General features: G+C 53.7%; 1 protein-coding gene across 2 annotated transcripts in view; it reads right to left on the bottom strand.

Moving 5' to 3' along the window:
• Window positions 1–1,389: 1,389 nt before the first annotated feature.
• Window positions 1,390–20,492, bottom strand: part of TNFRSF21 (TNF receptor superfamily member 21) — a 28,788-nt gene continuing 9,685 nt past the window's right edge. Inside the window, exons 4-7 of one of the 2 annotated variants that reach the window (XM_065730424.1) lie at window positions 8,733–8,998; window positions 4,721–4,774; window positions 2,421–2,634; window positions 1,390–1,619 (exon numbers count right to left, since the gene is read on the bottom strand). In XM_065730424.1, the coding sequence (XP_065586496.1) occupies window positions 1,390–1,619; window positions 2,421–2,634; window positions 4,721–4,774; window positions 8,733–8,998 (764 nt within the window). The remainder of the gene's footprint in view (window positions 1,620–2,420; window positions 2,635–4,720; window positions 4,775–8,732; window positions 8,999–20,492) is intronic. The other variant, XM_065730425.1, reaches the window with a different exon arrangement.

The raw sequence follows: 20,492 nt of genomic DNA, 5'->3' as shown, positions 1-20,492 counted from the left end.
AGGCCCCGCTCTGCAGGGCTCCTCACCCCCCAGCAGTACATGCAGCCTTCCCAGGTGCCCTTCTTGTAAACCTCACGTGGTCAGTGACTGCCTGGCTCTCTAATTCACCAGAGTCACACTCAAGAGTCGACAGTTCCACCTAATTCAGTATCATCAATCTTGCTCACAACGCCTTCTAGGCCCACACATGACTGGCCCTAAAGCAGGGCCCTGGAGGAGCCCCTCGTGCCTGGCCACCAGCCCCATGACCCCCCTTACTGTAACCCGTCAGTGCCCCCAGGCAGGGTGTTAAGGAGGTTAACACTGAGTCAGGTCAAGTAACAAACACCTAGTATTTATTAATAAATTAGTACACTGGAAGGCAATTTCTCAGTTCATTCCCCTTCTCCCCACTCCCACCCCTTCCCACAAGGCAGCACACGCTGCCCTAATATCATGTTTTCAATCTGAGCATAGTACACTGTTCATTACGGGAGCATAATAGTTGCAAATATAATCAGACAGACTTCTTACGATGCAGCTTTTTTTTTTTTTTCTTTTATTTTTTTTTCCCCTCCCCTTCTTTCCTTTTTTAATAAAAACTGAAGTGTGATTTGAAGAGACCGGGCAGGGTCTTTGGAGAACCTAACCTATGGGCCACGTCTGTATAAAAAACAAGAGACACCGAGTGTAAAAGCACAGCTTGGGAAGCCTCCCAGCCCTCGGAGCCACCACCGGCTGCCCTCCTCGGGGCCAGGCACTCCTGGCTCGCTTCCCTTCCCCATCTCACTGCCACGAAGGTTGCTGGGACTCAACCTCTTCTTTCCATCCATCCATCCGTTCCTCTTGCAGGAGCACAGCGCGTCGTCCAGGTGGAGACCACACGATAAATAACCGTGCTAGTAAAATCTCAGCGGTGGGTGTGAGCTAGATGATGGCACATTAAAAAAAGTCAGCCAGGGAGGAAGGCGGGATGTGTGAAGGTAACCGGCAGCAGGGGCCCGGCGTGCTCCCCGCGGCCCACCCCGAGGAGGAGGGAGGAAGCAGAAGATGTCGTTCAGAGGAACAGCTTGGACAGAACTGCACCGGGTACAGAGCAGCCCGAAGTGACACCGGGTTCGTGGTCTTTCAGTTCATTTACTGCGTTTTAAAGTGCATCAAACTGATCGGGTCGGAATGGGAACGCGAGAAGGGCTCCGAAGGGGCGGAGGGCGCGAAGCCTTCACTGAGCGACAGAGTTAAGGTCAAGAGGTGCAGCGCTCACAAACCACCCCCCCCCAGAAACCAGGGACACTTCAAAGAAAATACTGGCCATGTATTCTACAGCAGACCCGGCTGCGCGCGGTCGGTCACCTCAACAAGTGCCAAGCTGGTTCTAGCGGATATTCGGGGAGCGCGCGGTGACCGACCCTACAGCAGATCAGGGAGGTGGCTATAGACAGAGTCCAGCAGGGTCTGGCTGGCTTCCTGGCTCTTGACTCCGGCGATCTCAAACAGCCTGTCCAGCTTGTCCTCCGCCTGCGGGATCTCCTCTATCACGTGGAGCTCCTCGGGGTTGAGGATGTGCAGCATGTCATCGAAGATGGGCTGCAGGTCACAAGGGTCCAAGCGCACCTGGCGCAAGACTGTGTCCTTCTTTTCTGCAGGAGGAAGGAGCAGGGGGTCAGAGAAAGCCTCCTGGAAAGCCTCCAGCTGGGATCCTGCAGGGAAAGCTCAGCCCTTCCCCCTGCCTCAGGAAAGGGATGTGCCACGAAGGGAAACAAGGGAAGGAGGGGAAGCGGTGGGATGTGCTGGGAAGGCACAGAAACCAGAAATGCTGCAGAGGCACCTAACCTGGGATCCTGCTAGAGCAAGTACAGCAGTAATGAATGCTGAATGGCCACTATGAAAGTGAAGGGAAGGCAGGAGAGGAGCCAAAAAGCACAGTTCTGTTATTTTCAGCTGCTCTCGTTGGGTCAGCTTCATTTCTGCACCGGGCTATAAACGCGTTAGGTCACTTCAGCTCAGTGTCTCACCTTGACCAGAAATTAAAGACTGAATACAGAAAATGAAATGCGGAAAATTAAACCCCTCAGAAGGCGGAGCTGCGTCTCAAGATGGGTGTGGGACCAAGGGAGGAAGACAAAGACAAGAACTCCAAAACAGCATTCTTCTGTTTTCATCTCACGCCCGTGGACCAGAATGTCCCACAGACACCCAAGGACGACACAATGCCAACAACACCTCGAGGAGTTAAAGCCCTTTAAAGGTGCTCTCCCTCAGAAGTCCTTGCTAGGGATACTCCTGGCTCTTGACTCAGTGTAGAGAAACATATCCTGGAGAGCAGGTTTCCCCAGCTACTTACTGCCACCACACCCTCAGAGCTCCCTGGCTAGCTGTGTGTGCTGCAGACGCCCTCCAGGTCCCGCTGCCCCCCCACCCCTGCAGGCTGATTTTGGTACCTTTGGTAATAAAGGAGCCGGTCCTGCTGAGAGCAGAGGAGCCGCTGGAGGTGGAGTCACACCGCAGGAGGGGCTCCGACTCGTCCACAAAGAAGCATTTCTTCTCTGAAGGAGAGGGCTCCACGGTGAGCACGGCCGTGTCGGGTGGCTTGGGGCTGGGGGCGGGCACGGGGCTGAGCGGGCTGGGGCTCACGGGCAGCTTGTCACCTTCCAGCTGCAAAGGGGAGCAGAGGGAAAGCCAGGCAGTGAGGATGTGCTCCAAAGCAGCTGCATCCCAACGGGAATTCACGGCAGCCCTCAGCCCACCCCCGGCAGAAGCCAAGACAGACCACGTCTGTGGAGCACGCCGTGCTCAGCGAGTCCCTGCATGGGCTTGGCACACAGACACGGGTGGGGCAAAGCAGGCTGCATGCCCAACAGGAGCAGCCACAGCACTGGGGGGGCACACACAGTGCCCACTGACTGCCACTTTAACGTGCTTCTCATTCTCATGCTCAAGGAAAGGGTTACCAAAGCTGAGTTGAGCTCCCCAAGCAGGCTGTCCCCCACCCAAAAACTACTCCACAACTCTCACTTCCTAAGAGCAAGGCACAGCCTGGCTCCACACTTTCAACCAAGAGCTGCTCCACAACCTGGTGACGCCCCCAAAGCACGCTCAATGACATGGTATTAATGCCAAGGCACTCCTGGTGGCCTCAGACTCTGACTCCTCACGCATGGCTGGGATTTTGGCCGTTGGGACACAATGTCCCTGATCCACATCCCCCTTGCTGGGATGCTGAGCCACATTCCAAGTTAATAATTTGTTTGCCCTGTCTGGCCCTCGCACTCGTGAGCACCCCATTAATGTGTTGTAGAGAAATCCATCCCTCCTGACTCTGCTCAGTCAGGAAGGACAAGCAGGGCCTGGGGTGGACCAGGACAGCATCTCAGCAGCTTTAGTTCCCAGCCATGCCCCTGAAGCAAAGCAGCACACTGCATTTGGCTCAGTGGCCACAAAGGCATGGAGAGGCACAAGTGCCGCTCTGGGAAGCAGCATCACCTCAGTGCAGATGTGAACCCTCCAACTCAGCAATACTCCTGCACATCAACAGCCAACACTCTGTGGCCCCTCAGAGCCTCAGCATCCTCTTGGGGTGGGGGATCTCAAGCACAGTAATGCTGGTCCCTGTTCCCTGCAGACAGGAGAGGCCCAGCGCAGCACTCGTGGCCAGCACCCTGCCCCTCTGCAGGCCGCCATGCTGCTCTGAGGGCTGCGGGCTCCTTCTCTTCAGCCCAGACTCCACATCCTTACTCCACTCACATCCTCTCACGTGCGCCCACCCTCCCCACGTTCACCTCACAGCCCTGCTCCCCTCCTCCTGCAGAAGGGCACCCGGCCACGCGATGCCAGGAACTGCAAAGCCAAGTGCTGCTGAGAGGCAGGAGCTGCAGAGCCACCTGCATGCAGGAGGCACAGCCCCAGGGGCAGAGCCATGGCCGTGCCCACACGCTCCTCGTCTGCCTTGAGGAATTCACCACCCACAGCCACGGGCACTGAGTCGCCTGTTCACATCAAGCCACCACTGCTGCCTGTTTGTGGGGGAATAAAAGGGACGTGTTCTGGTGGCTTTCCCCCCCTACCCTCATTGAAAATAAACAGGGAGGAATTGTTCTAGCTCAGCACGTTATGCAATAGGCACGTTATAAATAAATGTCAGCTTTAATTTTTAATTACAAGAATCGTCGCTCTGCTCTCCAGCTCCCTCCTGCTGCAGCCATTACCAGGAGAACACGCTGCCCTGGCTGCTCTCCAACCTGCAACACGCTCCCACATCCCCCCTACGAGCAAACAGGCTCCAGGGGTTTGTTTCTCCCTTCTGCTGGAAACCCAAGTCCTGAGCTGCAAAGCACCAGCAGAGGGGAAAACACTTCCCAGAAGGGTGCGAGTGATTTGGAGTTTAATCAAACAGCTGCTAAAGCAGGCTAGGAGAGCACCCGGGGTTATCTGACTGTAGGTGTCCTCAGGGCCCGGAGCTGCTGGGTGCATGAGAGCTTCTTAGGCAAAGCAAACAGGATGCTGGGCCGTTAATGTTTAAACCACAGGAAGAAAGCAAGCGGGAATGAAGGCTTTGAAAGGGCAGGGAAAGTAAGAAGTCGCTGCGAGGTGAACCAGGCACACAAACAGCCATTCACAGCCCGTGACTCATCTGCCTGAAACCAGCTCTGCAGTTCCTACTCCAAGTGAAACCGTGGCAGCTGCTGCACAAGAAAACAACGAAACCCCTCCGCAGCGCTTCTGCCCTCCCACGGTTGCTCACCTTCCCGTCCTCGTTGGAGCAGTCCTGTGTCTGCCACTGGGGCTGCATCTGCACCTGCACAGACAGAGAGAGCCATCAGTGCTGGGGGTGCCCAGGTTGGCAGCTCAGGGCTCACAGTGCCAGGGGGGCCGTGCCGTGTCCTGCCGGGATGCTCTGCTGCTTCTGGGAGCTTGCTCAAGCAGCCTCACAGAAAGCCCTTACATCCGAGCTCACAGAACATCCCGAGTAACGAGGGACCCCGAAGGATCCCTGGGCCCAGCCCTGGCCCCACACAGCACCCCACAGCACCCCCAGACCCCAGCCCACGTCGGAGCAGTGTCCCAGCACTCCCTGAGCTCCACTGCCCGAGGGGGCTTACAGCACATCCTCCAGCCCGCTTCAAACTCAGCCTCTGCTCCTCGACAGCTGAGCCACGGTTCAGAGTCGACCTGCCAGAGCCCAGAGATACCCAGCCCAGCAACACCCCCACCCCACTCCTCCCTGCCCCACACTGCAGCTCCGGGCCGAGTCAGCAGCCCCAGCACAGCTCTGCTGTGACCAACAGGAAACAAAACAAACCCATGAGACCCAGAAGAGCCCAAAGCTAGGGCTGGATGCAAACACTGCTCTGAAGCCCCGAGGCTTCCACCTGTGACAGGGGATAAAAAAGGCACCAAGCAGCACTGCCTCAGCTGGGGCTTTCTCATCCTCTTCCTCCCCAGCAGCCCCCAAAACTGCATGCCTTCCTTATAACCTCACGTATCCCTGACACCGAGCTTCTCTTCTGCTCCATCTGCTGATTCACAGGATTATCTGCAAGATGAAATTAGCCACAGACCTACATCTCACTGGGATCTGGGCTGCAGCCCTCCTTGCTGCTGTTCATTTGTTATTATTTGCTGCTGAACGTCTCGAGCAAGGCTGTCTGCCTCCCTCCATCAGCTCCCCAGAATGCTGAGAACAGAAAAGCTGTAAGCACAAAGAGCTCAGAGCAGCACTCATGGTATCAAACACAGCACAGCTCACGGATGCTCCTCCGGAGCTACCTGCAAACACTCTTATCCCCCCAAAAATCCCACTCTGCATCTGTGCCACACAAAAAATGCTCCCTTTTTACCCTCAACACCGCCATTTGCTGGGACCTGCAGTCACTTCTCCTCCCTCCTCCCCCTGCCTCCCTTCTGCTGCTGCCATCAGCATCACTAACACAGGGTGTGCCAGGCTCACACGCTGCCCCAGCAAGCGTGCTCCAAGGGGACAGCCCTGCAAAGCCTCCCACGAGAGCTGGAAGGAGGAGCACTGTAGAGGAGCCCCGCGGGCTCAGCGTGCCTCGAGCATCTTCCCACAGCACCGTGCTCCTTCCTATTTTCTGGATCAGCCAATGCTGCAAAAACCTGCAAAGTGATTCAGAGGGCTAATCCAGCTTTAACCTAAATTCGTGCGGCACGGTGTAAAACCAGCGTAATCTTTTGTAGCTGAAACAGCCGTCGAGCAATCGGCAGAGCTCTTCTTTCCCGAAAGGAAAACCTTCCTGCCACACACCGTAGTGCTCTGGAGCTCTGTACTCATTTGCTTTTGTCAGTGGTGGTCAATACTGATGCGTCAGAGCCCCAGAGGCTCCTGCAGGCATGGAGAGCAGCTGGAAGCTGCAGGGAAGCTGTGGGGCAGTGATGCAATGGACAACGGGGTGGCAAAGGGAGGATGGGCTCAGGGTACAACATCTGCTGTCCCAGGGCTGTGTTATGAAGCAGCAGTCGCTCAGGTAGGAGTCGGGTGCTGCTGTTTTCTTCTAATCCTTGCCCTGCTCGAGCTGTTTTCCACAAGGAACAGAACTTCTCATCACACCAGCACCCTGCCTGGTGCGCGCTGCTGCTGTCGATCCGCTAGCTGCCACGTGCATTCGCTGGCAGTGCTTCCCTCCAAACCCAACCCAACCCAACCCAACCCAACCCGCTCTCTGTATGTCTGTGCTTTTGGCACGGTGCGTCGCCACAGGGATGCAATGCACCGACTTGTGCCACAACTCCGTCAGATCAAACCAGTTGGGTGCGGAGAGAAACCGCCCCGAGCCGGGCTGCGTTTGGAAGGACGAGAGCCAAACAGATTAGTGCTAATTAAAGGCTTTCAAACCAGAGCAATTAAAACCAAACCCAAACAAAACCTCAACGTCTGCTGCAATAGGGTGCCCCGGCTGGGACTGGCACGGTGTGGCTCAGTCGTGGGTGTGAGGCCGCAGGGCTTCGGGCTCCCTTGCTCAAGATGTTTCCCATGGCTTCCTGCCTCCCTCCTCCATCTTACAGCCCCAGGGGCCCTCATCCCCCGAAGCGCAGACTCTGACTCAAGGAAACAGGCTGTGGCAGGAGGCACCTTGCAGGATGTGAGCCCTGAGGAGCTCCAGCATCCCACACCCTGCTGCAGAGCAGCCACCGCTCCGGTGCCTTTGGGAATGGGCACGTGGATGGTGGGTCATTACAGACTCACCCCGCAGACAGACAGGGGAGGAGAACATGCTGGCTTGGGTGAATGTATTTTAAAAAGCAGAAAAACATCCCACTTTCTGTACAGGAACTATGGGCAAAAGCAGAGCACGTGCTTGTTTTTTCCCTCTCAGAAAGAAGCTGAAGATCTTCTGTCCACTGAGATTCTTTAAAAAAGGAATCTGAGCACCAGAGATATCTCACATCCCATCAAAGCTTGCAGCTGCTCACCAGCACAGTCCCAAGGGGCTCTGAGGTAAAACAGCTACACTGCTGAGCAGCCACGAGATCCAAAAACCCTGAACGCACATACCCACAAGATTTGGGTTTGCTTATTCCCTGAAGCATCAGCTCATGGGGTTTCAGATCTCAGGGCACATGCCTAAGCAGCTTCCTCAGCCATCAGAAGTCTCAGCAGGGTACCTTATAAACCCAGTTGCCACCCATTTTTTTGCTGTTTGAGAACGAGCACCTGATAATCCTGGCTGGAGCACAGCAATGTTCAGGAGCACCGAGCACTGCACAATCTAGGTCTGCTAATTAGGCACTGTGCTAACAAACCAACCCCGTGTGTTATCTGATGTCCCAGCCCAGCACTTTACTGCAGCACTCAGAACAGTAACCAGGAGAAGCGAGTTCACCGCCTGCTCGAGGAGACCAGAAGGACGACGTGTCCTCGCAGCACACTGCCTGGGCTGGAGGTGTCATCCACACTAAAGACCTCCAGGACTAAACTCTCCTCTGCCTTTTTTTGTCAAGGAGTTACATTTTTATGTTAAAACAACACAAACAAGAAAACCTATACCAACCACCTTGGAGTACAGTAGGAAAAGGAGAGAACTACGTAGTGCTTCATTACCCAGGAGCTGAGCAAAACAAACCATAACGCACTTGGCTGAACTCAGCACGAGCTGAGGACTTCTACTGCCACAGAAGCTGTGATTTTGTACCAGGGTTAAAAGGAAAACCCAATACAACAGGAAGCTGTGCAGGGTTACGTGGCACTGCAAAGGTGCCTGCTCACAGGGGGTGATTTGGGACGGCCTTGCCTGAGTGAGGGGACCTGGGAACCCCTTGCTGCACACCAGCAAGAGGTGTGACGAGCAGCTGGTTTGGGGAAGAGCCCTCCACTGACCTTCCCACCCGAACCCACGTGGCACCCACATTTAGAAGAACCTCCATTCACGACATTTAGGAACTTTTCTAGAAGATCATTACTGAATTTCAAGAAGCGTTTAGATGAGGTGCTAAGGGATTTGGTTTAGTAGTTGGGTAGGGACAGTGATAGGAGGATGGTTGGACTAGATGATCTTGTAGGTCCTTTCCAACCTTATGAACCTATGAACCAGAGCCCCCCCAAAATGAAAGCATATTGAAATCTGACGTAAGAGGTGGCAAAAGCAATCCGAACAGGCCACCGAGGCCGGCAGCCCATCTGCGCTCCCAGCCAGGGCTCTGCCACGCGACTCCGCAGCAGCTCATTGTCATTTACAAAGCCAGAGGCCCTGCTGGAGAGCGGCACCACGCAGCCCTCCCCGCCAGCAGCCCGGCCTTACCGCTGCCGTGTCCTCCATGAGGCCGCGGATCTTCTCCACCACGTCGTTGCGGCGGTGCTGGCGCAGCGCGCTGATGAGCTGGGCCAGGCTGGCCTCGGGCCCGCGCACGGTCCAGTGCTGCAGCGCGGCGTAGGCGCGCTCGTGGTCGGCGTCGTAGCCCGAGGAGAAGGCGGCCACCTCGCGCTCGCTGGCGTTGCACAGGAACTGGTAGATGTCCTTCCACTGGCTGCCCACCTGCGCCGCCACCAGCTTCAGGATGTCGATGCCTGCGGGGGAGAAGAGGCACAGGTGAGGCCTCGAGCCAAGCGCTGCTCATTCCCAAATGCGCAAGCTCTGCTTTCGGTTCGGCATTTTTGTTTAATTAACATCGCTTTTTATGACTTGACAAAAGGCAACAGGCTGTGAGGGCAGGACACGGGAGCACTGCAGACCGTGGGGTGCTCAAGCACCATTAGGCCCTGCTAGGCACATCGAGTGTGGCAAACCCGCCAGCGGGGGCACACGCGCTGTACGGTGCACAAGGAGCGGTGCGGGGAATGCTGCCTATGAACCCTGAGCACAGAAAGCCCTGCCGTTCAGCTGTGGGCTCATCCTCACACCTGCAGCTTTGAACGGCAGCTGCACTACCAGATGAGCCACCCGAGCATCTCCATCGGGATGAGTGGCCCTTGCAGAACAGAGCACCAGCAGCAGCTGCAACGTGATACAGAACAGTTCTCCGGGCGGACTGCTGGCATCGGGCAAGTACTGCAAGAATGGAAGATTTGGTGTGGGACTGAAACCAACCCCGGGTTGGAGAAGACATTCAAGATCACCTAATCCAGTCACTGGCTAACACTACCAAGTCCCACAAGTCCAGGGATGAGGACACCGGCATTCCTTAGGCAGCCTGTTCCAGTGCCTAGCCACCCTTTCCACAAAGAAATCCGCCCTGATGCAGCTTGAGGCTGTTTCCTATCATTTGTCACCTGACAAGTGAGACCAACACCTCCTCACTGCAACCTCCTTCCAGGTTAGGTCTCCTCTCAGCCTCCTCTCCAGGCTCAACAACTCCAGTACCCTCAGCTGCTCCTCAGAACTGGTCTTCCAGCCCTCTGAAGAGCAGAAAGATGGGATTTCCCCCAGGTTCATAGGTTCATAAGGTTGGAAAGGACCTACAAGATCACCTAGTCCAACCATCCTCCTATCACTATCCCTACCCAACTACTAAATCAAATCCCTAAAAAAATCCCTTCCCCAGAAAGCTCTGAGCAGCACTTTGTTCTGAAAGCAGAATTTTCTCCTTTGAATTTTGGAGCAATACAAATGTCATGCCTTGCACCTGCTCAGCAGTCAGAAAATACACCTTCAAATAAAGCTGTACTTCTTCCATAAGAGCCCGCACAGTCCGTTTTTACCCAGCTGAACACTACCTTGTTTCAAACAGCCCCACAAAGGGGGGGCTTAGGGGATCTGCAAGAAGAACCTTGCTTTGTCCACGAGGTCACCACACCCTGGGGATCCACGCGAGCCAGCGCACCACCGTGGTTGCATATGCTACTTCTCCTTCCATCTGTGGACACATCTGTCAGCAAAAATAGTGCTTACAGAGGAATATTGTAGCCAGGGTCTTTCCTGCCAGGGTGAAATTCAGCAATTTCAGAAGCAGTTCAATCCAAATCTCCCAACTGCACCCTCCGGTCTCAGCCCTGATATAGCTAAATATCACACAGCCTCATACAGTTAGTTTTGACCAAACCCCCTCTTTTAAAGCAAGCTTATCAAGACTGCAATGTAAAGACACCAGCTCTCACCTTCGAGCTAGATAAGCACATGGCATTTTCCAGTACCCACAGCCCCAGTGTGCTCAGAGGATCCAGAACTGGTGTTGGACCAGCTCTGCTGCAGAAATGCCAAAGCACAGATGGGGCTCTGCACATCCCAGCCCCAGCAGCTTCCTTCCCCAGCAGATATGAGCAAGCCCTGTGGACAGCTTGGGACTGCAGCTTACATCTCCCTCCAGCAGGGTTTGACTCCACTTAACTGCTGAAAGCAGCAATATCTTGCCAGCCATCACAAGTAAGTGATGGTCTGGGCTCTGCACAGTGTAAAACCTCAACCCTGCAGCCTTGTGCAGAAGAGCTCTCCTTCCAGGCTGGGATTCAAGGCTCTGGGTGCTGCTGGAAATGTTTTGCTGACACATTTCCTCCACAGGGGCAAGGAGGAGCAGTTGGCTCTATGCAATCTGCTGCCACGCTCAGGGAGTTACAGGTGCACCCCAAGAGCCCTCCTGCTCCAGCAACAACACACAGAGATTAACGACCACATTTAGAGCATGGCAGCAAAGGGGTTTAAAAGGAAAGATATGCGTCGCTGAGCTGCCTCTTAAGCAGCTTTAAACTCCAAGGAGGAGCAGCAAAGCAAGGATTCCCCAGCTCTGCCTTCTAAAAGCAATAGCCACAGGGCTTTGTTTTCACTATAGAAAGGTTTAGGGTGGGGAAGAAAAAGAAGGAAAAAAAAGGTTGGGGGGGGGAACCTTCACTGTTATTCAGAATAAACCCAAGGTAAAAGAAATATTCCCCAGTATAAATGAACAAAAAAGGCTGCCAGCACGCTGCTATGCTTTATGATGGGGCTAATTATCTGAAGCATGTTAAAAGAAACGCTCCTGCCCATAAAATGTCAGCACACAGCTGCCCTCAGGCATTCGGGCTGGTCTTGCTGCCTCTCCCCTTTACTCACACAGAGCCCCAGGAGTTGTGCCAGCACAGGTCACCTGCGTGCACCCCAGAAACTCATCAGCTCCCTGCCTTGGTGGGCACAGATGCCTTCCGATGGGTGCAGGAGCTGCATGCCCCCACGTCACAGTGGTCACCAACTCCTGCACCTTCAGGCTTTGCAGGCTGCCGTTGGGAAGCAGCACAGAGAAACCCACCTGAGTCCGGGGTGAGGTCCAGCAAACACAATGGCTTTTACAGAGAAAAGAGCAGGACAACTTCATGTCAGTATTCAAACCAGGGGAAAAACAAAGGAGCGCAAAACCAAGAAAAAAAACCTCAAACCCAAAGGTTTAACTGGAGTGGGAGGGAGGAAAAGCTCTGCAAAACTTGTGTGCTGGGACGACAGGAATGCTACAGGGGATGAGCAGGGCCAGTGCTGCCCACCCAACCACAGCAGGGTCCCTCAGCACTGCTGCTCAACAGAACCCAGCTGCTGCTTACAGTGATCCCCCCTGCAAGGTGTGAGATTTACAGAATGAGTAATACCAAATGGTGTTATAGCCCAGATATTTTGTAGATTGCATAGTCAGTTTACTGTGATGGAAAAGAGACAATTGAAATAAAGGGAAAAATGCTCACCCACGTCCTGGGCTCACAGTGAAAAACTCCAAAGGAGCAGTCTCCAACAAGAGACCCCTCCCCAGTGGTGGTCAGCCCTTCAATGGGGTCTGGGAGAGGTGCACTCATTCTCCACCCCTTCTGCTCACACAGTGCACTGCCTCCACCTGTGCTCCCATGGCTGACTCAGTGCTCTCAGCTGATCCAGCAGTGGTTCAGGCCGTGAGCCAACACTTCCCATACACCAATAAGAGAGGGAAAGCCCCCCTGCACCACCTGTTTCTAGGGTGCCTTTCTAAAGCGGCCCCACAAACACATTCACACCTCTTGGCAGCAATACCCCAGGGTGCCAGAACGCACGGCGCAGCACAGCACTCAACGGCATGCTATAATCTTTAGAGAACAAATGTTCCATTAAAAATGAATTTGGAAATTTCTACCTTAATGCTGTAAGAACCTTAAACTCATTTTCTTGTAACTATTACATGAATCTAAGCCCCATGTGTTTGCTGTATCCACTACCATGCCACACAAACAAAATCCTTCAGAGATATGGAAGACAGAGACTGGAGCACAGATTTGGCTTGAGCCTCACGGGGAACCATTTATGCCCAATGTCCTGAAAAATAAGATTAAAACCATTACATGACAAGCTGCTGCTGCTCACTGCCAAGCATTACTCCTTGAGCCATTTACAGTAACTTAATTCACTTCTTCAAAGCTAAAATAAAATGTTCATGCTCATAATAAGCTTACAGTTGTACTGTTTTCATGTTTCTAGAGCCCTCACGAAGTTACCCCACGGAGCACTGACAGGGCCAGAGCACAGCACGGGACAGGATGGTGCCCGCTGGGGTGTGTGACACCTGCAATCTCCTGTCCCCAGCACATGGGGCTGCCCATGGGGAGCACGGATCAAAAAGCCCCAACCTCACTCCAGGTCTTGTCCATCTGCCAACCACGTGGTCCTTCTCCTGTCGGCTGAGACTGGAGGCGATGCTTGAAGCCCTTCAGGGCCCCACAGTTCCAACTCAAACAGTTGAGCTTGGAAGGGATACCGCTCGAACCCATCTGTTTTGTGCTTCCTTCACAGCCACGTCAGCATGATGCTGAAGCTCTTCAGAGCTTGCAATTAACAGAGAACAGCCAAAGGAGCACCCCTGCACGCAGCTGAAGCTACAGTCTGCACCGTGGTCACATCTAGGGGACTCAGAGACACTCCCACACATTTCCCCTACAACCACGGCCCCTATGGGGGAGCAATGGGAGCAAACTGGGAGAGCACCCACCACCCTGCTGCTAATCCTGCAGGGACCACCATCGTTTATTAACCAGCTTGGACCACCTCAAAGGAAGCTGAAATTGAAGAGCAGCCCATGCTGTGAAGTCCTGCACACGAGGCTGCACCCAGCAGAGCTGGTGTGATGTGACCACAGGAACACCTTAATAATACAGGTACATCCTGGGCACCTGGGCAAGCGTGGTGGGCTACAGCATGGGAGCACCTGACATTTTAAGCTTATCACCATCCCTGTGTTCCTACCCAGGGCAAAGCTCTGTGTTTAAATTCAGCGTTGAAGCTGCTTGCTAGGAAACTGGTTGTCAGTTACTGGCAGTGATACCATGGCAGTGCCCCTTAGACATGGCTCAGACTTCAGCATCCTGCTCATCTGCTCCCAGGGCTGGTCACGAAGCTCCAGAGCACAAGGCCAACAAGCATACAGGTAAGCTGGGTACCTGCACACTGAGATAGACAGGCACAAAACCAGGCACACTCAGGCACATCTGCAGTCAGCCTTGCTCCCAAAGAGTAGAGCAGAGTGGGCAAGAAGCAGCACTGAAAACACATCCAGCTCATCTCCAAAGACACAGAGCTGCAGGGCAGACCTCCATGACGAGCACACTACAGTGCAACTCCACGTCCCATCTCCAGCTCACCTCCACCCAACCTTTCCTGTAAATGCTGCTTCGCCCACACCATCTGACTTGCACTGCTTATTTTGTACCAGACTACAGAGAACTGGCCAAGATCTGCAGGCAGAAAATTAGAAATGCTAAAGCCCAGCTTGAAATTAGGCTGGCTACTGCTGTAAAGGAGAACAGGAAACCCTTTTACAAATATATTAACAGCAGGAGAAAAACTAAGGAAAATTTCCCTCCTTTACTCAACGAGGCAGGCAATATAACCACAGATGATAAGGAAAAGGCTGAGGTTCTCAATGCCTTCTTCACATCTGTCTTTAATAGACAGGACAGTTGTCCACATGGTACTTGCCCTGACCTGGAAGTCCGGGACGGGGTGCATAATGCACCCCCTGTGATTCAAGCAGAGACGGTCAGAGATCTTCTCCTCCATCTGAACTGCCACAAGTCCATGGGGCCAGATGGGATCCACCCAAGGGTGCTGAGGGAGCTAGCAGAGGTGATTGCCGAGCCACTTTCTGCCATCTATCAGCATTCCTGGTTATCTGGAGAGGTCCCACAAGATTGGAGGCTTGCCGATGTGACTCCCATCTTCAAGAAAGGCCGTAAGGAAGACCCGGGGAACTACAGGCCTGTCAGCCTGACCTCGGTATCAGGGAAAGTTATGGAACAGATGATATTGAGGGAGATCACACGACACGTGCATGGCAATAAAGGGATCAGACCCAGCCAGCACGGGTTCACCAGGGGCAGGTCGTGCTTGTCCAACCTCATCTCCTTCTATGACTGGGTGACCAGACAGGTAGATGAGGGAAAGGCTGTTGATGTAGTCTACCTGGACTTCAGCAAGGCCTTTGACACGGTCTCCCACAGTATTCTCCTAAGGAAACTGGCAGCCCGTGGTGTGGACAGGTTCACTCTTCTCTGGGTGGAGAACTGGCTGGAGGGCCGTGCCCAGAGGGTAGTGGTTAATGGAGTTAAGTCCAGCTGGCGTCCTGTAACGAGTGGTGTCCCCCAAGGGTCAGTTTTGGGGCCCATCTTGTTTAATATCTTTATTGATGACCTAGATGAGGGAATTGAGTGTACCCTCAGTAAGTTTGCAGATGACACAAAGCTGGGAGGATGTGTCAAACTGCCTGAGGGTAGGGAGGCCCTTCAGAGGGATTTGGATAGGCTGAACAGCTGGGCTGAGCTAAATGGGATGAGGTTCAATAAGACCAAGTGCCGGGTCCTGCACTTTGGCCACAATAACCCCATGCAATGCTATAGGCTTGGGGCAGAATGGCTTGAAGAATGTAGAGAGGAAAAGGACCTGGGGGTGTTGGTTGATGCTCGGCTCAACATGAGCCGGCAGTGTGCACAGGTGGCTAAGAAGGCCAACAGCATCCTGGCCTGTATTAGAAATAGTGTAGCCAGCAGGAGCAGGGAGGTGATCATCCCCCTGTACTCAGCTCTGGTGCGGCCGCACCTCGAGTACTGTGTTCAGTTTTGGGCCCCTCACTACAAGAAGGACATTGAGGCCCTGGAGCGTGTTCAGAGAAGGGCAACAAAACTGGTGAGGGGCCTGGAGCACAAGTCTTATGAGGAGCGGCTGAGGGAGCTGGGATTGTTTAGTCTGGAGAAGAGGAGGCTCAGAGGAGACCTTATAGCACTCTACCACTTCCTGAAGGGGGGTTGTGGTGAGGAGGGGGTAGGCCTCTTCTCCCTGATAAGTAATGACAGGACGAGAGGGAATGGCCACAAGTTGCGCCAGGGAAGATTTAGATTAGACCTCAGGAAGCATTTCTTTTCTGAAAGAGTGGTCAGGCACTGGAATGGCCTGCCTAGGGAGGTGGTTGAGGCACCATCCCTAGCGCTGTTCAAGAAGCGTTTAGATGAGGTGCTTAAGGACTTAATTTAGTAGTTGGGTAGAGATAGTGATAGGAGGATGGTTGGACTAGATGATCTTATAGGTCCCTTCCAACCTTATGAACTTATGAACTTATGAACTATGAACTAGACACATCTTCCCCACGCATGCCTCCTGCCCCACCACAGGGCTTGGCTTAGCACAGGCACTGCTGCTGCTCACAACAGCCACCCAGACGGCCATCACACAAGCACACGGCACTTCTCCGTGCTTTCACAACTCTCTTAAGATTGTTTTGGATAAGTTTCCCTCATCTCATCTAGATAAGCTACACGCAGGTTGGAAACTGAATTCCCCTGTGATCCTTCAGCCTCAGAGCAGGTGAGGAGCTGCCCAGGGTCAGGAGCCCATTTCTCCACTGCTGATTTTTGATATTTCTCAACAAACTCGAGCAGAGTGGAAGGGCTGTCCTGCCAGAAGGCTACACCCAAGCACCTGGCAGCATACAGAAAAGCCTAACCACAGCCTAACCACAGAGAAACATCCGTTCCTTCCTCTCCCCACCCTCTCACAAACAAAAAGCCAACATTATTTTCAGATGCAGAGCTCAAGGCAAGTGTCATTCGGTGTTCTTCAGAGGAGCGTCTGCTGAGAAGCTGCTGCCTTCAAGGGGAAATCTCTTGCTCAAGTCTGCACAGCACGCCAGAGTCATCCTCCTCCTGTCCCACTGATGATGAAGGAGAAAGGGGTTCACACATCAGCTCCAGTGAAAAGGAGGAAAGCTGAGGAGATCCTCCACGGCTTGTAGCGTGCATGGCCTCATCTGGTGAGATTCCCAGGATTCTCCAGCCAGCTTCATGTGTTTCGTGCAGGAGTTCACGTGGCTCTGTGCTCCATCAGCCCACCAGTTACAGAACCACAGAATACCCCAAGTAGGAGGGGACCCTACCCCATGTCAGAGCTCTGGCAGCTCGGGGACGAGCCCACCGCCCTGTGGGGTGCAGTCTTACCCTCACCCCCATCCTCCCAAGCCGCAGCTCCGTGCCGTCCCCTCGGGCACACTGCTGTCACTGTCCCAGGGCAGCTCACAGCCCCTGCCCTCCAGGCCCTTCCCCATCTCTGTAGCCCTCTTTAGAATGCCCTCAGATAGTTTTATGTCCTGATGTTACGATGCCCAGACGTGCATGCAGTGCAGGAGGTGAGAGCCCACCCAGTGGACTGACCCCAGCACGGGTTCGAGCTGGGCTCCAGCAGCATCCTCCTGCTCAGGTGTGCCACAGGAGGGCAATATTAATTGCTGGACGCACCCAATGAGGAGATTAACGACGTGATTACCAACACAACCCGGTCCCACAGCACAGCCCTTGAAAGTGATCTCCTCCTTGCTGACAGTTTGCTGTGTGTAGGAAAGGTGGCCATCTCACGGCTTCCCCCAGCCCCCCTACGTGTGAGCACAGGGCAGTACAGTGACAAACCCAGCATCAGGCTGGATAGATTTTAACATCCACACAAACCAGGAGCACTGAGCAGCACAGGCAGGGGACAGCTGAAGCACACAGGTCAGGCAGGAAAACTGCAGCAATGCAGCCCAAGCCTCCCCTCCATCCAGCTGAGCTTCACATCACTGCTAACCCAGCTGAGCTCATCCCACCCACCTCCTCCAGTCTCTCCCTGACTCATGCAGAACACAGCCCCAGCAGCCTGTCCGTACCTCCAGAAATACACCCAGAGCCTGCGTGCACAGCAGGGCCAGGCCACAGCACAGCCAAAGCCCAGCTGCCCACAGCTCAAACACAGCTTAGAAAGCCTGAGCCCCATGGAAATGCTCGCCCGAAACAGGAAGGTTTCACCACCTTCCCAAAATAGGAGGGGAGTAACTGGAAACCCCCTCACCACGAATATATTCCAGGTCTCCAAGTGAGGTTTGGAAAAACATACACGAGTGCACAAGAGCCTCTGTGCAGAGGGGAATAAAGGACACACTGAGGAACGTTTAGGAGCCATTCTTCCCACGGAGGGCACTGCTGTTAGCAGCTCCTCCCAGCAGCCAGTGATTCACATCCTCAGAAAGCACCATATGGGCAATAAACCACTGACAAAAAAACCCAACACACGCATACAAACCCTCCAGGGCAGGAAGGTGACTCCTGACCAGCACTTCCACATGCTCTCTGGGCAGTAAGGCCACCACACCAGCAGTGAGGGAAGGCCCCATTGCCCACGAGCCACTCTCAGAGGCACGAGCTGCAGCAGCTCTGGTTTACAGGGATGGAGATCACCTCTGCAGCTCCAGGCTCGGTCCTCAGACCCACACCAAGTCCTCCCTTCTCCGCTGCCCTCCACCTGCCCGGGATGCTGCACTGAGCTGCCTGGGAACAGCTGCTCTTCCTTTGGTTTAAAAGGGAACAGTCAGTGTAAGCATTCTGTGTCATTATTAGATTTGAAACAGCTTTTGCAGAGTTAATCTCCATTATAACTCCCCTGGACAGGCTGGTAAACCCTTAGCAAGCACACTGCTGTGGCCAGAGTCATATAAATATCCAGACATACACAGATACCAGCCTCAGGATTAAATTTACCTTTGGATTTTTCCCCCCCCCTCAGAGGAACACTTGGCAAGCAGGGAAAGCCTGCCTCGTTATTTCAGGAGTTATGTGCTACAGACTTGCAGAGGTGAGAAATCACAGCCTTCCTGCTGCAGAAGCTGGCACGGGGTTTTCCACAAATAAACCTTCTCAGCATGTTTTCCTGCAGGAGAAGCCAAGCCACCACACAGGCACAAATTCCTCATATTCCTTATTAAATCAACCCAGGAATTTATCTTTTTTTAAAATTATTTTTTGGTGATAGTAGAGGTCGTTGGGGTTTTTTGTTTGGAGCAGATTTCAGAGCCAATGTACCAAATCTTCCCAGGGCAGCCCTGCACACACTGCAAACAGATGGCTCGTGTAGCAGTGCGCATTACAAGTGATGGAGCACCAGCCTGCCTGCCTGCTAACACACTGAGACGAGGGATGCAATAAACCTGCCCATGATGAGGTTTCCTTTGCTCTGAGCAGCTCTGTCTCTCATTTGTGCTTTCCAGAGATCTCTCTCACCACAGAGCCCTGCTCAGGCCCAAAAAGGTCAATTCTGGGCAAACCTGAGTCAAGCTGAAGGAACACGGTGCTTCATGGACTCACAGGGGTTGGAAGGGGACCTCAAGAGATCATCGAGTCCAAGCCCCCTGCCAAAGCAGGTTCCCTACACCAGGTGAGCAGAGCTCTGCACTGCAGAAGCAGCAGGAGGTAAAGGGTTCTTTATCCCATAGTGAAAGGGAGCATCCCAGCGAGGCACAGCTCCATGCATCCCATCCCACCCCAGGGAGGGACCACAGCAGTACCCACAGTGCCTGCACTCCTCAGGGCACAACCCCACCTTATCAACTGCTCCCTTTCTGGGCCTCATCCTGAAGAGGAGGACAGGCTGACGTACAGGACCACGCAGATATCTGCAGATTAATAACCTGCAGGTACCAGTGGAAAGACAGCTTTAAAACACCCTTCTGCTTCTCCGTTTTGGCGCACAGACAAACATTAATCCCTCATCTCGTGCTTTGCCTGCCAAAGTCGCATTAGGGCTCGCACACATGCACAGAGCTCCTTCACCCAGGCACAGTCACAATTAATAAACGATGTTAGCAGCAGCAACAGGCACATCCACCCTTGGGAGACACTGCTGGCCTCCTCTACCCTGCCTGTGGCCCTTGAGGTCACCACAGTTTGAGACCAATTTGACTTGCATGCCCATCTGTCCCCCCCGTGCTCTGCAGATGTATAATCAGGAGCTGAGTGAAGGGAAAAAAACTACAAAACCAAACCACCACGTGGCTTTTAACTCCTTTACCTACACAGGCACTAAGGAAGGGGTTGGAAGTGGCAGTGAGCTGCAAGAAGCCACCTCATAGGCATCTGAGTGCCACTCCTGAGGCTGGGCTTGCCTGGGAAGTTGGTGCTTTGGAGCAGAACAAACTCAAGCCCAGCTTTGCATTACAGCTACCGAGCTGCAAGGCAAGAGCTAATCCCAGGAATCACCAGCCCAGGAGATCCCAGCGTGGCAGGCTGGCAGCTGAGCAGCCAAGAGCCCCAGATCCCAGCGCTCTGCTTCTTTCCACCATCCCTTCTCAGCTCCCCAATGGGATTTCAATCTGGAGCCACTTCAGCTAAGCTCTCCTCTACCTGCAGTCAAGCCTTAGCTCCCTCCCTGCTGCAAACAGCTTTGCAGAACAGCTCATTTCTCTTGATTACTTAACTAGAGGCTTCCTGGCTTTTCTCTCGCTGCCCACTGCAATAATGTGCAAGTACCAGACTCGAAGGAAAAAAAAATGATGAAAGCTCTGGCCTGGCAGGAAATGCTGAGATGTGTTTTTCAGTGCTTCAGCTCCAGAAATCATAAAATCCTCTCTTTGCCTCCCAGCACATCATCTCAGGCAGCTTGTTCTACGTGCACGAGGTCTTAGGCCAAAAGAGAACTTCTTATGCAACTCGTTTCAGCCCTCGCTGCTCACCCACTGCTGCTCCATAGGTGCAAATCAAAGACAACCTCTGAAAGATTATTTCAACCCCATCTCCATACTGAGCAGAGGCCCAAATTGTTTGGTTTCCAAGAGCCACAGCTTGAGCCCTCCTTACA

The sequence above is a fragment of the Cyrtonyx montezumae genome, unplaced genomic scaffold (assembly GCF_038088225.1).
Source record: "Cyrtonyx montezumae isolate F1298 unplaced genomic scaffold, pur_monq_1.0 scaffold_13, whole genome shotgun sequence".
In the NCBI taxonomy this organism is placed as follows: domain Eukaryota; kingdom Metazoa; phylum Chordata; class Aves; order Galliformes; family Odontophoridae; genus Cyrtonyx; species Cyrtonyx montezumae.
Note: the sequence above shows the minus strand (reverse complement) of the source record. Positions and strands in the feature narration are given on the sequence as shown.